This window comes from Solanum pennellii, chromosome 11 (genome assembly GCF_001406875.1).
Source record: "Solanum pennellii chromosome 11, SPENNV200".
Taxonomy (NCBI): domain Eukaryota; kingdom Viridiplantae; phylum Streptophyta; class Magnoliopsida; order Solanales; family Solanaceae; genus Solanum; species Solanum pennellii.
This window is the reverse complement of record NC_028647.1, coordinates 63,193-79,837: the sequence shown is the minus strand read 5'-3', so window position 1 is coordinate 79,837 and position 16,645 is coordinate 63,193. Positions and strand designations below refer to the sequence as shown.

The 16,645-nt window shown below is 31.2% G+C and overlaps 3 protein-coding genes across 6 annotated transcripts; all 3 read left to right on the top strand.

Annotated features, from left to right (window-relative positions):
• Positions 1-2,654: 2,654 nt before the first annotated feature.
• Positions 2,655-4,771, top strand: LOC107003446 (amino acid permease 3-like). The gene is made up of 6 exons (XM_015201775.2): positions 2,655-2,935; positions 3,009-3,242; positions 3,322-3,415; positions 3,498-3,712; positions 3,785-3,924; positions 3,998-4,771. The coding sequence occupies exons 1-6, from the start codon at positions 2,839-2,841 to the stop codon at positions 4,646-4,648; spliced, it is 1,431 nt and encodes a 476-aa protein (XP_015057261.1). The 5' UTR covers positions 2,655-2,838; the 3' UTR covers positions 4,649-4,771.
• A 1,334-nt stretch (positions 4,772-6,105) lies between these two features.
• On the top strand, positions 6,106-12,845 carry LOC107002982 (probable complex I intermediate-associated protein 30). Of its 4 annotated transcripts, none has more exons than XR_003575294.1 (9): positions 6,124-6,292; positions 7,561-7,641; positions 8,699-8,812; positions 9,386-9,442; positions 10,565-10,656; positions 11,684-11,764; positions 11,846-11,944; positions 12,076-12,404; positions 12,624-12,845. XR_003575294.1 is itself a non-coding variant. In XM_015201205.2 (8 exons), the coding sequence occupies exons 2-8, from the start codon at positions 7,590-7,592 to the stop codon at positions 12,265-12,267; spliced, it is 687 nt and encodes a 228-aa protein (XP_015056691.1). In that variant the 5' UTR covers positions 6,106-6,292; positions 7,561-7,589; the 3' UTR covers positions 12,268-12,567. The 4 variants fall into 4 exon arrangements, 2 of the variants coding, with proteins under 2 accessions (XP_015056691.1, XP_027768954.1); XR_003575293.1 differs by having other exon boundaries at positions 12,569-12,845; XM_015201205.2 differs by lacking the exon at positions 12,624-12,845 and having other exon boundaries at positions 6,106-6,292; positions 12,076-12,567.
• A 2,343-nt stretch (positions 12,846-15,188) lies between these two features.
• LOC107003235 lies at positions 15,189-15,512 on the top strand. The gene is made up of 2 exons (XM_015201533.2): positions 15,189-15,385; positions 15,466-15,512. The coding sequence occupies exons 1-2, from the start codon at positions 15,265-15,267 to the stop codon at positions 15,510-15,512; spliced, it is 168 nt and encodes a 55-aa protein (XP_015057019.1). The 5' UTR covers positions 15,189-15,264.
• Positions 15,513-16,645: the final 1,133 nt, after the last annotated feature.

The window sequence follows — 16,645 nt, the reverse complement described above, 5'->3', positions numbered from 1 at the left end:
TCAATTTTAATTTGTAATAGCTTCACAAAATTCAAAAATTAAATTTTCATCTTCTTTGTCAATTCGAAAGCTTGAAAATATTTATAATAATTAATAATTTAAAATATTTAAAACACATATAAAAAATTACAATTAAAAAAGACTTTATTAAATCTCATAATTTAAAAGATTTGACATAAATTCAAATAAATAGAGTAATAAGTAGACCGAAAAAATATGTATAGGTGTTATGTTGCATGCATTATTCGATTTACTGTGACATTTGACCATGTGGTTTTATTTCATAATATGAAATTATGAAATAAAATTAGGATTTGGACATATAATTTTACATTGATTTTATCTTATAATTTGAAAACATGAGATAAAATCTCCAATTTTCTAAAAATCATGATTTGAGAACTTCAAATCATGATATAACTTTTTCAAATACAAAAATCTCTCAAGTTTATATATCTACTAGTCATTTGTTTTATATGTTAATAAAATTTGTAATTCATGTCATTACTTTTTAAATCATTTGTATCTCATATAATGATTATTCTCTCAATATAAAATTATTTCTACTTTTGATTTTTAATTTACCATTTATATTCACTAAATTCATTATTTTTTATCAAATATAACTATTTCATTCACATCGATGCTTAATAATAATAAAATAAATCATTATATTTAGTGGATAAGATTAATCATTGTGACATTAATTGCAAAAATAATTTCTTTGCTACTAACAACTTGAACAATACAACTTATGTATAATTTTATTTTTTTATTGAATTAAGTTTAATCAATAAAATTTATAATTTTAAAAATAGCATTATGATAGTGTATAATGCGATTTTATAAACTTTTAATTAGTTGGATAGACTGCATAAATAATTAAGACACTTGAGGAAACATACAATATGAAAAAATTCAAATAATATATCTAAATAAAACTTTAACTTTATCTTATTCATATCATATTTTATATCATATAACTAAACAAATCCTAAATATTTGAAAAAAGAAATAACAAAATCAAGTCGAAGAAAAAATAAAATAAAATAAAAGATATAGCTTAAAAAGAAAGCAACGAAGAAGGAGATGTATTATCCCAAAATTCAAAAATTGCAATAACTCAAATGAAGTCATATATTACTTCGTCTATTTTTAATGGTTATGATTATTTTTTAGAGTCAAATGACAAGTACTTTAACTAATATTTTATAATGTATTTTTTTATCATATTGATATGTAAAAAAATACAAGTTAAATTACTTTTTATATAGCTTTTGAATAATTAATTTTTTGTTAAAAATATCGAATAATTAAATTTTTATTAAAAGTATTGAACTGATATAATATAATTTATTTTAAAAATTAATTTAAAAATACGCAATATGACAATTGAAAACGTATAGATAGAGTATAAGAGTAACAAGTACAACTCTCAACTGCCCTTCACCTCTCCCTCCTATCCCCCACCAAAAATAAATAAGTCAAAGACAACAAAACTGAGATGAAAAAGAAAATTAAGAACATGTAGTTTTTTTAACAAACCTCCAAAAGTTGTTGAATTGATTGAATAAGTAATTTTTTTTTAAATAAATAAGGTAAGATTTGAAATATGTGACATATTTCTTTGATCGCATTCATGCTTTAAAGTTTGTCGAATGTGAATTATTTTTTTGATATAATTTGTGAGCTAGACATAACCTTTGTTATGTTGTTGGTATTTTCTTATTTCAATCTCAAATATTTATGTTATTTTACTACTCCCTCTTATCCTTTTTAATATACTATGCGTCGTTTTCGATAAAAAGATTTGTTGCAAAATATTAATTATTTTTAAAAATCAAGAACATAGTGTTTGCATTTTAATGTGATGAAAATAAATCGTTATTGCAAATAAAATATAAAAAAATAATTTTTTAATGTTATTGTTAAATGTTACGAATACAAATTTTCAAGATATTTTTTTTTAATGAATACTTATAAATTTGCACAATATTTCAATATCTACTTATATTTTTTTTTTATTTTAAGAAAATTCTACTCTTACTATTCCAGACGTGTAATTGTACATTAATTTCACACTTATACAGACATGACAATAATTTAATCAAACATGACTTTATAATTACAAAAATTATATTAGTAGGAAAAAAAGTCGTATTTTGAACTATCGAGTCAACTCTAATGGGTCCAATTGCTATTTTGGGAATTGTCAACTTTGGTTTACTATATTCAAACAATGGTCTGAATAATTATCAAATATAATTAGAGTTTTCTAAAATTCGTTACACATCACAATAATTTTTGTTTTGTAATTCGTTTGGTACCATTTTTATAAGTTTAATCATTTATTTAAACCTTTTGTCATATTCAATTAATAGTTATATAAGTTTGTTTGATGAGGTAATATCTCCATAATTAAAAAATACTACTTTTTAGTCTTTAGTTAAGTTTTTTTATTTTAACTTAACATTCAACACATAATCTTTAAGAATTTTAAAAAATAAAATTTACATATATTATATGGTCAATGATAAAAAGAATTTAATATTTTGTATTTTATTAAATTTAATGATTTATATTATTGTACAAACATAAATGCAGATATATATAAAGTGTTTTTAAAAGAAGCCGAGTTTGACCTTTTTTTGGTTCGTATTAAAGACTGACAAATTATTGGAGTATTTATTCGACACTCTTTTCAGTTAAAATTGAGTCAATTTTAACTCTGAAAACAGAGTTATTGCTGCTTCCTCTCTGCAATCTGCCTAACTAAGCATTTATTGAATTTCTCTTTCATAAAACTATACAAGAAGAAGAAAAACTCCACTTTTTTAGATGGGAGATTCTACGAATTTTGCAGCAAAACATCCTGTTTCTATCAATGTAACTGAATCCAAGCGTTTTGACGACGATGGGCGTATCAAAAGAAGTGGTAATTAATTTTATTTTTTTAAAATAAAAATTTGTGATGTTTGTTGTTGTTGAATTTTCTGTTGTTGTTGCAGGAAGTGTTTGGACTGCAAGTGCTCATATCATAACTGCTGTGATTGGTTCAGGCGTTTTATCTTTGGCTTGGGCTGTAGCTCAACTTGGTTGGATTGCTGGTCCTACTGTTATGCTTTTATTCTCTTTTGTTACTTATTACACCTCTTCTCTGCTCTCCGATTGTTACCGCTCCGGCGACCCACTTTTCGGCAAGAGAAACTATACTTACATGGATGTTGTACAAGCAAATCTCAGTATGTTTTATTCTACTAGTCTCGTAATTGGGGGTAAGAGGATATGTTTTACAACACGGGAAATCATTTTTATTTTCAGGTGGCTTACAGGTAAAGATTTGTGGATGGATTCAGTATGTGAATCTGTTTGGAGTTGCTATTGGGTACACAATTGCTTCTTCAATTAGCCTGATGTAAGTGTATTTATTAGCGAGGTTTACCCCCAATTTTTCTACTAGTAATAATATTATTTTTTTTTCATGTAAAATGGAACAGGGCTGTTAAAAGGTCAGATTGTTTTCATAAACATGGTCATAAAGCACCTTGTTTACAACCAAATACTCCATATATGATCATATTTGGAGTAATCGAAATCATCTTCTCACAAATACCAGATTTTGATCAAATTTGGTGGCTTTCAATTGTTGCTGCTGTAATGTCTTTCACTTACTCCACCATCGGTTTAGGTTTAGGCATTGCTCATGTAGCAGGTTTGTTACCCTACCTACATTTTTACAGGAGAAACATCGCAACTTCATTCTAAAGTTTTTTATTATTTGAAGAAACTCGAAAAATTGGTGGGAGTTTAACTGGAGTTAGCATTGGAATTGTGACTGAAATGCAAAAAGTTTGGAGAACTTTTCAAGCACTCGGAGCTATTGCTTTTGCTTATTCTTACTCCCTCATCCTTATCGAGATTCAGGTAACGATAGGAAGCATTTTTCAATTACTTCATTCCATCGCGTATGTCTAACTTGTCGTATTATATAATACAGGATACAATCAAATCCCCACCCTCAGAAGCCAAGACAATGAAAAATGCAACTATAATTAGTGTATCAGTAACAACAGTTTTCTACATGCTATGTGGTTGTTTTGGCTATGCAGCATTTGGAAACCATGCTCCTGACAATTTACTAACTGGTTTTGGATTTTACGACCCTTATTGGCTACTAGATATAGCCAACATAGCCATCTTCGTTCATCTTGTAGGTGCATACCAGGTTTACTGCCAACCCCTTTTTGCTTTCATTGAAAAAACAGCAGCAGAATGGTACCCTAACAGTAAAATCATCACCAAGAATATTAGTGTGCCAATCCCGGGCTTTAAATCGTACAACATTTACCTATTCAGACTAGTTTGGAGGACGATCTTTGTTATCATATCCACTATCATCTCTATGTTGTTGCCATTCTTCAGCGACATCGTTGGAATACTTGGAGCATTTGGATTTTGGCCGTTGACTGTTTATTATCCAGTGGAAATATACATTGTGCAAAAGAAGATACCAAAATGGAGTAGAAAATGGTTTGGTCTTCAAATTCTGAGTGTTACTTGTCTTATTGTCTCAATTGCTGCAGCTGTTGGTTCTTTTGCTGGTGTTGTATCTGATCTTAAAGTTTACAAGCCTTTCAAATTTACTTAGTAATAATGATTTTGGTTTTTATTTTAGGAAAAGAGAGGCTTCAATTGTTGTTGTTGATGTTCATAACATGTTATATTGAAATCTGAAAATGTAGCCAATTATATCTCCATTTGTGACGCTTAATTCGATTAAATCAATTTAATACATATAATGTCTATTTGAATCTTAAAGTTGTATGAATGGGAAAAAAAGAAATTGACAAGCACCAAATATTTAAAATCTGAATCATGTTATTGATTTTGAATAATCTAATATCTTTCAATGTGTAATATAGTATTGGTACCATATTCAATTGTGTCTTTCTTTTCTAATCTTGCTTTCTCTCTGTCCATTTTGAAACAGTTGCATTCAGTTATATATTTGTTGGATGCATGATTAACTTACCTATGGATGAGTTGGTATACGTGTCATCATGCCTTAGATTTCTTATTCTAATAAATTAATATAGCAATACAGAATTTCAATTTATCACAAATAAAAGATTTCCATAAAGACTAATTATTTATTCTGAAACAATTATCACGTCTTGCTTTTGAGATTCAATTTGACTATTTTTTAAAGTAAAATTAAATCAAATTAATTTAATACTTTAAAAAGAATTTAAAAGTATAAAATATTAATTAATGTTTATATTATTTGACTCTTATAAAGAAATTATGACAATTGAAAAGAAAGAAATGAAATCCTAAATTTTTAACACGTGAATCACCTTCTAAACAAGCTCGATAGATGAGTTTATGGCCTTTAGCTATTTGAGTGCATGCAGTCAAACATATTTTTAAATCTTCAACACAAGGCACTCCATTTTCTGCATTTAAAAAAAAAAAGATAATCAATCATCATAAGTTTTTAAATAAATATGTAGACAATGCCAAATAATTATTTTTATTTGATTTAATAATTAATATGTCTAATTTAAGTTTATTTATTGATTGAATCCATTTTGATGAGTTCAATTTAATCTATCTAAAAATAGCACTGATATGTATGGCAAAGTAACACATAATTTTATCAAAATATTTTTCTACGTAAGAATTGGATTGATCGTCTATAACCTATTTGATATAAAAGGCTACAAATATACTCTTGGAAATGGATATGAAGGCAAGAGTTGAGGAGTGATGTATATAGATAGCATCGTGATCATGAGTGGAAGGAGGGTTCTTGATGCATCGAATTCTTCTACACTTTTGGTCACTGATTGGGCATGGACAATGGTGAAATCAAGAAACGTGGAAAGCGAGAGTTTTTTTCATGTTGGAATACTTTGTGCTCTTGAAGGAGATATTCATACTCCAGATAGCCCACTTCTCCTTGATTTTTGATTCACCGATATTTCAGTTAACACCGTATATACAAAACGAATTATTTTCAAGGATCAACAAGCCTTACAGCAGATAAACTTTTTATTTTTGTAAGCTATCCATGATTTTTGGGATTCAATATTATTTTTATCAAATTAATATCTTAGATATAAATATAAAATCATCCATTTTCAAAGTCAAATAAACCGTATCCCGTCTGGCCCGATCTCAACCGCACCATAGTTGGGCTTGTTTTTAAATTAAATTCACTCCATTCCCCTGTTTTATATGTCCGCTCACCCCACGATCACAAAACTCTATTACCAGTAGTGGCTCTCAGGTAAGTCTCTTCTCTCTCTCCCTTACAGAATTATTTTTCTTTTTCTTTTCCTTTTGTTGTGGAGTTAGACAGCACAATTCTGGTATTGTTGGATGATTGTGATGTATTTGTGCTGCATCGAACTACAATTCCATGTAAATCAACTAACCATGTCTGTGCTAAAATTTTGGTTGAAGTTCTGCCTGCAATGTGTTTGATAAATTGTCCGAGTAGCCTGTGACATTAGGATATTTCTACGAGTGCGCGTCGGGTTGGATTTAAAGTGTTTTGTTCAGATTTGGCCAATTCTTAAGGAAGTGGATATTGGGGAGAGGGAAACTGCTACATGGAGCAGTATGCTAATCTATAGCCATAAATCTTGAACTCTTGAAATGGATTCTTTTATTCGGTTGCTTGACTTGACCCTTTGTTAAACTTGATCTCCATTTTATGGGTGTGCTTGTTGAATTTGCCACTGAAGTCTGATTATCCAAGCACTATCAGGAGTTGGTTTTGAGTAAATTTGGTGGTAGTTAGGTACGCCTTGGACTTCTTGGTCGAATTGCTTGAGTTGAAAATTATACATACCTAAATGATCTTTCTAAGTACACTCTGTGACATTAAGTCTAAGAGAGCTTCCTTTAGTTTTCTCACGAATGAGAGTTGGTTCTATTAGTTCATAAGACAGTTTTAACAACACAATAAGCAAGCAACAATTCCTCCATTCAGCAGTGTAAACCAACAGCTCGTAACAAAAAAATTCAGCCCCAAAAAGGAAATGTTCGACTCCAAACATAAAAGAACAGACTTCTGAAAGTAACAATGAATATATTCAACTAAACAGCACTTTTAATCTTATCAAATTAAGTTTTCCTTCCATCGTATACATCTAAAGAAAAAATTAGCAGGATAAGTTGTCTAGGAGTTTCAAATTGGTAGATTGGGTCAAATTTATACAGATCAAAGCAGGTTATGTTAATATATGAGCTATGATCTAATCCGTCCAAAAATCTATTTTGATTTATAAATTAGGTCAGTATAGGTTTTGTATTTTGAGGTCGTAACCGAATCCACCCAACATAAAATTATTTTATAGATTTAGATAAAGTTCATTTAATTGAAAATCATTTCGAGAAACTGGTATCCATATATGTGCTGAGTTTAGGAGCTACAGAAAGGAAAGAACGAGCTCAAAAGCAAAAACTAGGAGTCAAGCTTAAAAGTAGCATGCCTTGCTTTTTGTTGTGCAATAATTGAAATTTGACGGAATTCTCAATTCAATGTTGCAGGAGTTTTCTTAGAGGAGCGGAAGTTAAATATGTCCAGATTCCGCTCACTACTGCAAGCATCGTTGAATGCTACAAGAAGAGGTATTTAATCATTATCGACGTGATTATTCTGGAATTTTATCACCCTAATCCCCATGCTGCTTCCATTTCTGTTTTAGCGGATACTGTTCATTTCTATTTCCTGTTACCAAATAGTACTAGGATTTGATATTCAACCCATTTTTTGATCCGTTTAGCTGACATGAGACGGAACATATATTAATTAATCCCATCTTGTGATGTAAAAGTGCAGAATCACAAGTGAAAAAAGCTCAAATAATAGCAAAAGCAATGAGAATTTCATAATGACTAAGCTATGAACTAACAAATGAGCAAAGAAAATCCAAATTGACAGCTAAAGAATGAGTTTTATTTATGTGAAATGGTATTTATACAACAGATGAAAGCAACTAAGAATCAAGATTGACATCTTCACTTAGTCACAAATGAAATCCCAACTAAATCCTAATCAATTCTCCATCCAAGTTCACCTAACTTCCACTCACAAACCTTATTTGTGCTGCACTGAAGATACATCTTTCATAAGTCCTTTCTTGTCAGTTTGACAGTTAAAGTGGCTGGTGATCTGCAAGAATTTCTGTCATCTTTAGAAACTTAGAGATGTCTCTGCTTTGGTGTCCTTTCATGTCTATTATGGAGAGGCTTGTATGTTTAAAAGGAGTTGAGTGAGGTTTAAAGATAAAAATCATTGACCCAGACCCCAGGAGTTCTTTACAGCATTTATGCAAATAATGTTAAAGAAAGAAGAATAAGGGCATAGATAACCTTTTTGATCTGCACATCTCCGTTGACGTGCTTAGCTGTTAATATAAATTAACTTCTTTGTCATGTTCTTGTTGTCTTCCCTCATGCTTTTTGCTTCATTAGTTTGTGATGGGTGTTGGTATTATCTCATGGATTTGCGGTAATCCCTATCTAGCTCCCTCAAGTTGACAAGTGTTGACCAATCCTTCGCTAGGTCTGTAACAGTGTATTCTTCATCGATCAGCATGCTAGTAAAATGGCGCTCTTAATTTGTTACTCGTTTCTCTATCAGTTATAGCAACTTTTGATTTGTGATAACTTTTTTCACCTGTAGCACTCGCGTGGAACATTGAAGACCTAGTTCCACCCAGTGAAAGATACATTTTCAACTTCAGTTCAAAGGATGAGCTCAAGAACTGGCATTTATACTCAGATTCAGAATATGGAGGTATACAAACGTACATACTTCTCTTACATGTAATACGAATACTTGGTAACAGCCAAACAAGAACTTTTTTGTGTATATTCCGACCTGTTATTTGCAATCAGTATTCCTTATTCCCTTTAGTTATATATTTTCAGAGCCTTATTCTGCACGGGGTTCTTAGTGGAGGTGGACTCTCAGCTTTTCAGAACACAATTGTTTTCCATTTGAGATGAATTTATTATTTGGACTACTCCAACTAAAATAAAAGACCAACAATTTATGAAAGAATATTCTACTTTTGTGAGCATCTAATTAGAAAGCCTAGATTTTTTGGTTTTACAAAATACACTTGTCTTTTCATATCTGCATCTATTATGTGAGGTGCTCCGAATAGTTATTCTTAGAGATCAGGGTGATGGTACTTAAGGAGAGTGCCCAAGAAATGGAGCAGTTACAAAGTTAATCAATGACTACAGTCTCCAAGAATCATGCAAGGCATCTATAGACTGAGGGCTTTCTTTTCTTTTGTCCAAGCGTTCACCAAATCAAAGATTAAGTTAGTGACTAATAAATATCCTGATGATAATATCTCAGGTCTGTCCTCAGCAGCTTTGGAGATTAAGGACACTGGAAATGGGTCAACTAGTGTTGGTAATTTATTTTGAGTGTGCATACTGTTCTTTATTTCCCTTTTGTTCTTTTTCTGTTGATCTCCCCTTTTCCTTTTTAATTGTTCTTATTCACTTATGAAGTCTTAATGTAGAACTTTTGTTTTCCCCTGAAAACAATACAAACAATTATTTTTACAGCTCAGATAACTACGTTAACTCATACAACAACAACAACAACATCATACCCAGTGAAATCCCACTAATGGGGTCTGGGGAGGGTAGAGTGTAGGCAGACCTTACCACTACCTCGTGGAGGTAGAGAGGCTGTATTACAATCTCAAATTCCTCGCTGGTAAGAAACTATGGATGCACTGCTTGCAAGCATTTTGAAGTTTGTCTTAGTAAGCTAAAGCCATGACCTTTTATCTTAGATTTAATTAAAGTATTGAGACACAGTAACTTCTCTACATGTTTGAATTTCTTTTGGTTAGATTCTACATCAAACGTATATAAGTTTATTTTGTATCGCCTCTTTATGGACTTCAAATACTGAGCTTTAATTGCTCCTATGACATTGAAAATATTTAATGCGTAAATTGTTGGAATAATATTGTTGCATTTGGCTTTAGTGTCTGGTTGTGGAAATTCTTCTCCATGGAAGCAAACCGACTGAATTAGCTATGTGCAAAGAATTAACTGGTAAAAAATAGTTAAACCATTATCTTTTCTATCTCTCAACCTATACTTGCAGAGCATAGGTGATCTCAAGTTCCAGATAATGGAAGATCGACGTAGTAGATTGACAGGCAGCGTAAATAGTCAAATTCCAACAATTCATATAACCGACCCAATTTTGTTCAAAAAAAATAAATTGATGGATCGCTTCTATATGGCTGCTGTAAAAGCACTATAATTGGAGTAGCATTATTTGGGGCCTTCAGTGTTGTATGTGGAGAAAGCCATTGACCTCCAGGAATACAATCGAGCCTAAAATTCCACTTACGTAACTCCTTTGTTCTGCCTCGCCCATGTCCCTCTTCAATCTTGTCTTTGGTAGACAAGTTTCTTGGTGATAATCGTGAAAGTATCTCAAAAGATGTTAAATACTAATGTACAATAATTAGTGTTACTTTTCTCATTGAATATAAACTGGTTCTGACAGGTCTTTTCTCTGGAAACCTCTCTTTGGATGTTATGGAAGGATCAAAGTGGAACATGACTCGAAGTGGCTTTTGTGGAATGCGGTCTAAAAAGGTGAATGCTACTCAACCATCCTAATAAATGCTTCGTGTCTTTTTCTTGTTTGATAATGATAAGTAACAGATTCAAGATAAAAAGTTGAAGGAAGTGATGACAAAGCCCTAGAACACCAAGAGAATAAGAGGACTTTACTGGGAAAACCAAAATGGAAAAAAATACATGGTAACTGAATACAAGTAGAAAAATAATGGACGGAGTGGCATCTTGGTCAGCTTGAGCCATCTGCAAACAGGTCTCTAAGTGGCCCCTAACTTCCCGCTCCAACTCTTGATTTGTCTGATCCTCTAACTTAAGGGGGCATGGGCCGGGTCAATTACTTAGACGGTCAGACCCTCTAACTGGACCCAGCTAGGAATTGGCATGGCCCACAGACCAACCCAGCAGGTCCTGCTTGGTAAGACAATCTTTTTAAAATAAATAGAAAGCCCCCATGAGAATTTATCAAATTTATTTGTATACTCAAATATACATGATCTGGATGTGAATGAGTTGAATGATCTATTCCTCAAGTCTATTAGTTAACCATCTCTTTGGACTGGGGATGTTGATGGATGTTAGGTCTTTTCCCCTCATTTTCTGCTCTCCTTGTTTTAACGAAAGAACTCTCATTATATTTGCAAAGTCTTTCCTCATTAAAGTTTGTTATGTTTCATTTGCACGCGAGATGGTCTCTCTTCCTTTCTTTTTTTTTTTTTTTTGCATTTCAAGTTTTTTAATCAGTCAATTAGTAAGAATGTATTTCATTATTCAAATTTTCCATGTGAAACTTAATGAATTAACAAAGTTTTGCTCTCATTTGCTATGAAACCATTAATGTAACACTAGTTGGCTTTATCGAAAGAGTGATTCTCATATAGCAGGCACTAGTGGTGAGATTTCAAAAAAAAAAAAAAACTTGAACGTGTTTGTTGTAGCTCACATGTCATTCTGATTGCCCCTAGCTCAATATTACGATATAGAGGATATGTTTTGTTTTATCTACAGTAGTGTGGCTTTTCCTTCTAATTCTTCTTTCTTGCAGTTTGATGGCTTCATTGATTTGGATGGATATGACACAATAGCTCTTAAACTTAAAGGGGATGGAAGATGCTATATTTCTACAGTAAGTTCTATGTTTTCGTAGACTGCCGCTATTGATATTTGGATGAACTGTGGGATTATCTCACTCAGAGCCTAACTGCAGATATACACAGAGAATTGGGTCAATAGTCCAGGACAAGATGAAGATAATTCATGGCAAGCATTCGTTTTTGTTCCAAAAGACAACTGGTATATTGCAAAGGTAAGTTCTTCATTTCTTTTATCCTTCATGTGGTGTGGAAGCTATATCACATCGCAGCAGGTTCAAATAGAATGCTTGTTCAATTTGCGGGCGAAGAGAAGATAAGTAGATTGCTTTTATTGGCTGAATAGATCCCACTTACTCGTTACGCACCTACATGGAGAGGGAACATAATAAATGCAAGGATGGAGATGAATCCAGCTCGAATCGTTGGTATGTCTTTATCTGTCAACGCAGAAGGTGGAGTTCCAGATGCGAAATCTGGGCCTGGTGATTTTGGAGTTGAAGTTGATTGGATCAAAGCCTTGCGGATGATGCAGTAAACCAAAGTGGAACATTATCAAGACCAGGACCTTTGGGGCATCCATGCTTATTGGTTGGGCAAGATTGCAGAAATGCTAGCTACGGAGTTGGTATCTTTGAAGTCATCAAACGGAGATCGGAGATGTAGGAGATACAGGTTCGTTTTCTATGTACCTCAGGAAAGGAGTGAAATCTTATGATGAACTTTGTTGCTTAAATAGACTCTACAACAGCTTGCATCACCAGAGTCTAAATTATCAAATTATTTTCTCTTGTAATAACTGGGCTCTTCATTTTGATTATATCCTTGTTTTTTATAAGGTCTGGCAATCAAATATTTCAGTGATGTGCTAGTAATCAGTAATACTGTTAACAGACTCTGTTGCACTCACCCTGGGGCGAGACTAGCAAAACATTTAGAGACTCAAGTGTGGGCTAAGTTTCATAAGACTACATCCTTATCATCTGACTATATGCCCAAAGCATGTCTAAAGCTCGGGGCTCGCCTAACATCTTATACAAATTGTGTTGGAACTTTTAGTTAACATTGTTGAACTTTATAATTTTTGAATAAATGAATGTTACTTAATATTTCCAATCTATAGAGATAAGATGACTTAGAGTAACTTGAATAACAAGTTGTAGTATCATATCTTTACTATCGGGTAAGAGTTGTAGTATCATATATTACGTAACATTTCTTTTTAAAAATACATAAAAAAGAATTACTTTTTCACTTATCGTTGGTCTTCATGGTTTTGTCATGTCTCGACATTATCATATTTATTTAATTATTTGAAAGTAATTTATTTCTTATTCATGATAGAGTGATGTTTTTATTAGAGATAATGCACAAGTAACCCTCAACCTATGTCCAAAATCTCAGAGACACACTTATACTATACTAAAGTTCTATTATTCCCTGAACTTATTTTATAAGTAATTTTTTACCTCTTTTCGGCTTACGTGACACCATCTTGTGGGACCAACGTTGGTTGACTTTTTTTTCCAAGCTAGTGCCATGTAGGCCGAAAAGAGGTAGAAAATTACTTATAAAATAAGTTCAGGTGGTAATAAGACCTTAATATAGTATAAGTGTGTCTATGAGATTTCGGACATAGGTTGAGGGGTACTTGTGCATTATCCCTTGTTATTATAATACTAAAAAGTTTTATTGATTACTTTCTTTTAGGGTGTAAATTGTGTAGTATGATAATCTTTTTTTTTTTTTTTTTAGAAATAATGATTCTTTTATTATTAGAAAGTTAAGATATTAGATTATTTATACTTGTATATTCATGTAGAAGTTTTATTTTTTATGAGTTTTTAAAATCATGTTTGTAATTATTTTAAACTATTAATGATGTAGTTTTATAATTTTATTTTACTATATTATAAAAAAAGGATAAAATTCATAAAACGGTTGAAAGGATTGTTACAGCAATGTCCGTTTCTCCCTTTCTTCTTAAATCCAAATTAATAAGGAATTTCATTCCATAGATCAAACATATAACCTCCCAAATTATATAAGCTATCTTGTTCTTAAATTAAAAGTGCATTAATCAAACTTAAATTAAACAATTCAAACTGAAGTATATGAAATTCAGAATTTTAAATTTTCAAATTTAATAACACAATTTTATGAACATACGCATAATCTTAATCATCAAAGTGGCCATTACTGTTGTTGATCCTTTTTGTTCTCCTCGATCCATCTTCTTTAATTGAACCTTCAAAATACAAACATGTCGTTCAAACTACATCGTTCGAACTTTAAATATAGTGATTCTAAACAAACTGATTCTTGAAAAAGAAATTAAAGATTGAAATCATAGCCATGGGTGTTTTTTTTTTTTTAAATAAAATAATCCAACATGAAATCTTGATTTTTGTATAAAAAATTGAACTTAAAAGAGATAATGTCCATGAAGTTTTGAATTAAAAATTAAATTTAAGAACATAAATTTGAATTAAAACAATCAAACTTAAAAGATAAAATGTTCAACAATTTTGAAGTAACAGACTAAACTTCAATACACTATATCCTAAAATTTCGAACTCAACTCCAAACATTCTAACAAACTGAACTTCAAAGCATAATATTCTGAAAATTTTGAGCTAAAAATTTGAACTTGATGACATTTTGTCTTACAAATGTAAGAAGCAGCAACACCTGCCGCTTATTTTAAGTTTTGATTAGATATTAAATAATTTTTAGCACCAAATATAATTTAAATAACAATATTAAAAAGTATTTGATCATAAAATTTTGGTACTTAATTTGAAATTTGAATCTCAAAATTTTAATTTTAATTTTTAAAAAAATAATATGGTGTGTTCGCATCAAATTACTCACAAAAATTAAAAAAATTAATTTCCAATTTGTATTCACATCCGAATAAAATTGTATTTTTTAAATATTAAGTTTTTATTTTGATAATTATCTTTTTAATTCAAATTTGACAAGAAGCATGATAACTACCTTTTTTTTTTAATTTTGTTTTGAAATTGTGTCTTTTTAGTCCATTTTATTATTCTTCTTCTTCTTATTCTTATTATTATTTAATAGTAATAAATAAGAATAAAATCTAGTTCAAGCTAAAAAATAAAATAAAAATAAATAAAGGGAAACTTACATAAATATACTAAAATAAAAAAATATTTACCATTTATAGCAATAACATTTTTTCCACTTGATTACTTTTAATTATTTAATACATATTACAGAGAATAATCTTTTTATTCACATATAATACAAATTTCAATGATAAATAATACATTTATCACATATTTTAATATATTTATAATAAATTATAATAAATTTTCTCCAAACAAATATAATATATTTTAAAAAAACAATTATATTCATATTTCATATTTTCCATAAATAAATTTAACTCTAGTAGGCTCAGTTAGCTTTGGCCCATCTTATAAATACACCTTTTTTCTACCTTGTCACCAACAAGCAGTAATAGCTTAGCTGCCACATTTTCAATCGGAAAACCTAACTACGAAATATGAGGCAATTCGATCCATGGCCTGTTTTCTTGCGTCGTGAATGGAGCCGTAACTGGCCGTTCCTAGTTGGTTTCGCCGTCACCGGCGCTATCATCACCAAGATGTCCCTTGGTCTAACTGGTGAGCACATCCTGTAATATTAATTTCATTTTTTTTATTCATCGGATCTGATTTTGATCTATGTAATGGTTGATTTGTAGAGGAAGATAAGAAGAACTCTCGATTTGCGCAGAAGCACAAGAAGTAAGTTTAGTCATTGGTTGATTTTGTAGATCTAGCGCTTGATTGTGAATCACTTGATGATGAATAGTCTATTATGATTGAATTACTTGCTGGCCTCATTTAATTGTATGTGTGTTTTTAGTTTGTTAATGAATGGTCAGCTTAATTAATAGTCGTAATTTGTAAGGCAGTACTTTGAGATTAATCCGTTGTTCATGTCATTCTAGTACACTGGGTTTTATGTGCACATAAGAATTAGAAGAGAGAAGTATTTCAATAGGTTGTTTGTAGATGATGAGGTATAGTAGGTGTATGACTTGTTAGGTTTTGCAACCTTAATACGACAGGGAGACAGATAATGTGATTTTCTAAGGCTCAGGTGTAGGATTCTGCATGTGAATAATGAAGAATTTTCCTTCTTTCGGGATAGTAGAACAGAATAAGTAGGAAGACAAAGGATGACATTATGAGATCTAGATATGGAAGTTTGAAGGAAGCTGTGTGAAAATTGGGCAAGTATTGTGATAATAAAGAGGAGGCGGTTAAAGAAATGAATGGGGATTCTGCTCTGTGATAGAATTTTTCTGGTTAAAAACAGGAGGAACCATGCATTCAACTATATATATAACTGCAAATATTGCAGGGTCCAGTAATTTGAAATAGCAATATACCTCTAGGCTCTAGGGCAATGAGATGAAAACCTTAGGATGAACGGCTAACACAATAGATGAATAGATTTTCAAGGGTTTAAACCACTCCGAGAGATGGGGTGGATTGCGTCACATGTCATGGTGCCTCTTTTTTTGTGCATTCCATGCAAACTTTCACACTAACGATTGTTTGACTCTTAGCAACATCTTTTCTTATGCTCCATCATTAGATTAGTCAAAGGATAAAATAATAGGTTGTGGATGTACCCAGTACAACTGATCCAAGTGCTCCACCAACAGAGAACCCAAAGGCTCTATCAATGTTGTAGTTGAACCCCATCCAGTATTTAATGCTCATTATAATTTTGCTATGACCATTTCGTTGTCTTGCTCAAAAAGATTGAATTGATACTTACAGACATTGGACAATATGATTTTATGTTGCTGAATGACCTAAGTAATGGATTTAGTTGAGGTCTGAATTTTGTGGACGTGAAAATATTTTATC